Source organism: Neomonachus schauinslandi, chromosome 4 (assembly GCF_002201575.2).
Source record: "Neomonachus schauinslandi chromosome 4, ASM220157v2, whole genome shotgun sequence".
Lineage (NCBI taxonomy): Eukaryota > Metazoa > Chordata > Mammalia > Carnivora > Phocidae > Neomonachus > Neomonachus schauinslandi.
In genome coordinates this window covers 100740650-100745104 of record NC_058406.1, presented here as the reverse complement: position 1 = coordinate 100745104, position 4455 = coordinate 100740650, and the positions used below count along the sequence as shown (strand labels likewise).

Here is a 4455-nt window from a genome sequence, read left to right as displayed (position 1 = left end):
CAAATAAAATAGGACAAATAAAATAAAATAAAATAAAATAAAATGGAACCCTGCTGTCAAAGGAGCCTGGGAAATAACCTTTCCAGGATTTCAGCCCCTATGATGTGGAGAGAACTTAGAAGGACTGAGATGGTGTTGAGAACTAACACAAAATACTTGACACAACATGACTTTGCAAAGTGGAAAAAGAGTACTTGTGGAAAGAGAGGAGAAAAAGATGAAATTTAGGAACTGGTATGTAGGAATTGAGGGTCTGGATATAGACTCTAAAACTATGATGTTACAAATATCTTAGATGCGTATATCGCCAAGTACTACATGTTGGTAAACTGAACATAATAAAAAAAAGAAGAAGAAAGAAAGAAAGAAAAAGAAGTAGGCAGAAATTAAAAAAAAAATCTTAGATATTTTTCATACCTGTTTGAAGACCACTGATCTAGACACTAATATTGCCAACGATCATATACCCTCCAGCCAGTTTCCTCAGGGCACCCTTGACCTCCTTGTTTCTCAGGCTGTATATGATGGGGTTCAACATGGGGGCCATAACACAGAAGAGCACAGAGACCAGGATGTCCACGTCTAGGGAGTAACCTTCTCTGGGTCTGTCATAATTAAAATTGGCTGTTCCAAAGAAGACCACTACCACAGTAAGGTGGGATGCACAGGTAGAGAAGGCCTTGCTCCTACCCTGAGCAGAGGGAATCCTGAGAATGGCAGAAATGATGAGTATGTAGGACACTCCAGTAAACAGGCAAGGGCTCAGGCCAATGGTGGCACTGGCCACATGGAGCACAGATTCATTGAGAGAGGTGTCTGAGCAGGAGAGCTTCAGGAGCAGTGGAATGTCACAGAGAAAGTGGCTGATTTGGTTGGGCCCACAGAGAGCGAGTGTGGCTGCCAGCACCGTGTGTGTCACAGAATTCACCAGTCCACACAGCCAGGACCCAGTCACCAAAAAAACACAGACCTTCACACTCATGAAGACTGGATATTGAAGAGGGTGGCAAATGGCTACCAAGCGGTCATAAGCCATAGCAGCCAATAAGACACATTCAGTGCCAGCACATGTCACGAGAAAGAAAATCTGGGAAAGGCAGCCCTCATATGAGATGGTCTTCTTCTCCCGGAAGAAGTTCACCAGAATGACTGGGATGGTGGTGGATGTATAGCAGATGTCCAAGAAACTCAGGTTGCTGAGGAAATAATACATTGGAGTGTGGAGAGCAAGGCTGATTCTAGTGGCTGTTATTATGAGCATGTTCCCCAGGAGTGTTGTCAGGTAAATGATCAAGAAAACCAGGAAAAACAAACCCTGTAGTTTGGGGTGGTTGGAAAATCCCAAGAAGATGAATTCAGTGACATCTGTTTGATTGTTCATTTCAAATGGTGTCATAGCTACAAAGAATGAGAAAAATAAAAGCCATAATGAGAATGTACAAAGAGCACCCTAAATTGGCATGTTAACTTGCAAGGTCATATCAAATATGTTGGATATAGAATGTTCTGGACTGTGGATGGTGGAGTTCAGGAAAGTCTTCAGAGAGATCACAACTTCTCACTCAACAAATCCAGCCAGCTCAGGTCCAGGGACCTCCCATGGGTTTACATAACTGCTGGTGGGTGAAAATAAATGTTGGTTAAACCCAACAATAAACCATTAAGTTCATTAGAGTGAACTCATGTAACTTAGTCTCATTGTCTTAGTGTTATCTACCTATCATTGCCCTTTCTGGTAAGCATCTCATTTTTTTCTTTCATTTTTTTCTGAGAAATAAAGTTTCATTGCAAAAAAAAATATTTTTTAAAGATTTTATTTATTTATTTGACAGAGAGAGACACAGCGAGAGAGGGAACACAAGCAGGGGGAGTGGGAGAGGGAGAAGCAGGCTTCCCATGGAGCAGGGAGCCCGATGTGGGGCTCGATTCCAGGATCCTGAGATCATGATCTGAACCAAAGGCAGATGCTTAATGACTGAGCCACCCAGGAGCCCCACAAAAATTTTTTAAATGTAGAAAGATGGGGTGCCTGGGGTGGCTCAGTTTTAATCATCTGCCTCCCAGGGTCCTGGGATTGAACTCTGCATTGGTCTCCTTGCTCAGTTGGGAGCCTGCTTCTCCCTCTCTCTCTGCCTGCTGCTCCCCATGCTTGTGTTCTCTTTCTCTCTGTCAAATGAATAAATAAAATCTTAAAAAAATAAATGTATAAAGATATAAATAAGAATTCAATCACCTGCAGAATCAGAGCCAGTGCTACCTTTCGGTGTTCACAATTGTAGTGGTGGGTTTTGTTTTGTTTTGTTTTTTGCAGTTATGTAAATCTTGATCTCTATTTATTGCTTTAAAATATTAAGAGCACTTGTCATGATAAGCCCTGGATGATGTATGGAATTGTTGAATCACTATATTGTATACCTGAAACTAATAGCACTATCTTAATGATATCGGAATTAAAATAAAATATTAGGAGCAAAATTTTCAAAATTAGCAAGGAAGAAGTAAACTATCTCTATTCACAGATGACATGATCATATATATATATATATATATATATATATATATATATATATATATATAATACCAAAGAATCCACAGAACATTATTAGAGCTCATAAACAAAGTCAGCAAAGTTGCACACACAAAAATCAGTTATATTTCCATACATTATCAATGAACAATCCAAAAAAGAAGTTAAAAAAGCAATTCCATTTACAATAATATCTAAAAGGGGGGGCAGAGCAAGACGGCAGAGGAGTAGGAGACCTGGATTTCGTCTGGTCCCAGGAATTCAGCTGGATAGGGATCAAATCATTCTGAACACCTACAAACTCAACAGGAGATTGAAGAAAAGAATAGCAGCAACTGTCTGAACAGAAAAGCAACCACTTTCTGGAAGGTAGAACATGGAGAGAAGTGAATCCGAGGCGATATTCGGGAGGATAGATGGTGGGGGAGGGGGCCTCCATAGACAGCTTCTGGCAAGTGATCGAGCAGCGGAGCACAAAATCAGAACTTTTAGAAGTCTGCTCCGCTGAGGGACATCGCTCTGGTGGCTAAGTGGGGGGTGGAACCTCGCGGGACCGTGTGGTCTCAGGGCCCTCGGGGTCACAGGAAGACCAGGGGTGCCTGAGTGCAGAGTTCCCAGGGATTGGATCGGGGAAGCCGGCTGCAGAGACAGAGCCAAGGAGTGGGCTTTCAGCTTGGGTTGCCATAAACCGTGATCCATGGCACAGTCGGGCCACTGCTCCTCCAGCAGGGACCCAACAAGCGGCAGATCGGGGGGACTCCCCTTCCTCCCCCAGAGGAGCGGCTAGGGAGCACACCACAGGGATCTGCTGGGTTTGGAGGTTCCACACAGGGTCCTGCACCAGAGATAGAAATGCTGGATCACAGGCCAGGTGAGGGTGGAGTGCGGCAGGAGACCGGGGAGACAGGAGTGATTGACTGCTTTTCTCTGGGGGCACACTGAGGAGCGGGGCCCCAAGTTCTCGGCTCCTCCGTGGAGGAGATTGGGAGGCTGCCGTTTTCACTCTCGTCCTCCAAAGCTGCATGGAAAGCTTGCAGGGAACAAAAGCTCCTGAGAGCAAACCTGAGCAGATTACTTAGCCCAGACCTGGCAAGGGTGGGGTAATTCCGCCTCCAGCAAAGACATTTGGGAACCACAGCAACAGGCCCCTCCCCCAGAAGATCAGCAAGAACAGCCAGCCAAGACCAAGTTTACCGATCAAAGAGAATGGCAGAACTCCAGACCTAGGGGAATACTGCACATAGAATCCATGGCTTTTTTACTATGATTCTTTAGTCTTTCAAAGTTAATTTTTTTTTAACTGTCTTTTCATTTTTTTGAATTTTTCTTTTTCCCTTTTTCAACCAACATCTTATCCATCCCTTTTTTTAAAAAAAACATTTTTATTTTTCATTTTTAGAGTCATATTCTATCCCTTCATAGTAGTTACCTTTATTTTTGGCATATATATATAAGTTGTTCTCTCTTTAAAATTTTAAGATACAGTTTCTTCTAACAGATCAAAATATACCCTAAATCTCTAGTGTATGGCTTTGTTCTAGTCTTCTGCCTGATCACATTCTCTCCCTTTTTTTTAAAAAATCCTCTTCTTTCTATTTTCAAACAACTTCTTATCAATTCCTTTTATAAAATTTTTAATAATTTTCATCTTTACACTCATATTCCATCCCTTCATCATATCAACCCTTATTTTTGTACATATGTAAGTTTTTCTTCTTTAAAATTTTAGGAGGCACTTTCTTCTAACAGACCAAAATACACGCAAAATCTAGTGTGTGGCACTGATCTATGCACCACCCTGATCATATTTGATCATATTCTGTTTTTTGTTTTGTTTTGTTCTGCTTTTGTTTGTTTTTATCTTTTTCTTTTTCTTTTTTCTTTCTTTCCCTTTCTTTTCCACTGGCTTCAGGTCTTTTCTGATTTGT

General features: G+C 41.8%; 1 protein-coding gene across 1 annotated transcript; it reads right to left on the bottom strand.

Annotated features, from left to right (window-relative positions):
• Positions 1 to 436: 436 nt before the first annotated feature.
• LOC110578481 (olfactory receptor 5V1-like) lies at positions 437 to 1396 on the bottom strand. The gene has a single exon (XM_021687980.1). It carries the CDS (start codon positions 1394 to 1396, stop codon positions 437 to 439), a length of 960 nt encoding a protein of 319 aa, XP_021543655.1.
• Positions 1397 to 4455: the final 3059 nt, after the last annotated feature.

Coding starts and splice junctions, on each gene's coding strand:
- LOC110578481 (XM_021687980.1), bottom strand. CDS start 1,396: ATGACACCATTTGAAATGAACAATCAAACAGATGTCACTGAATTCATC.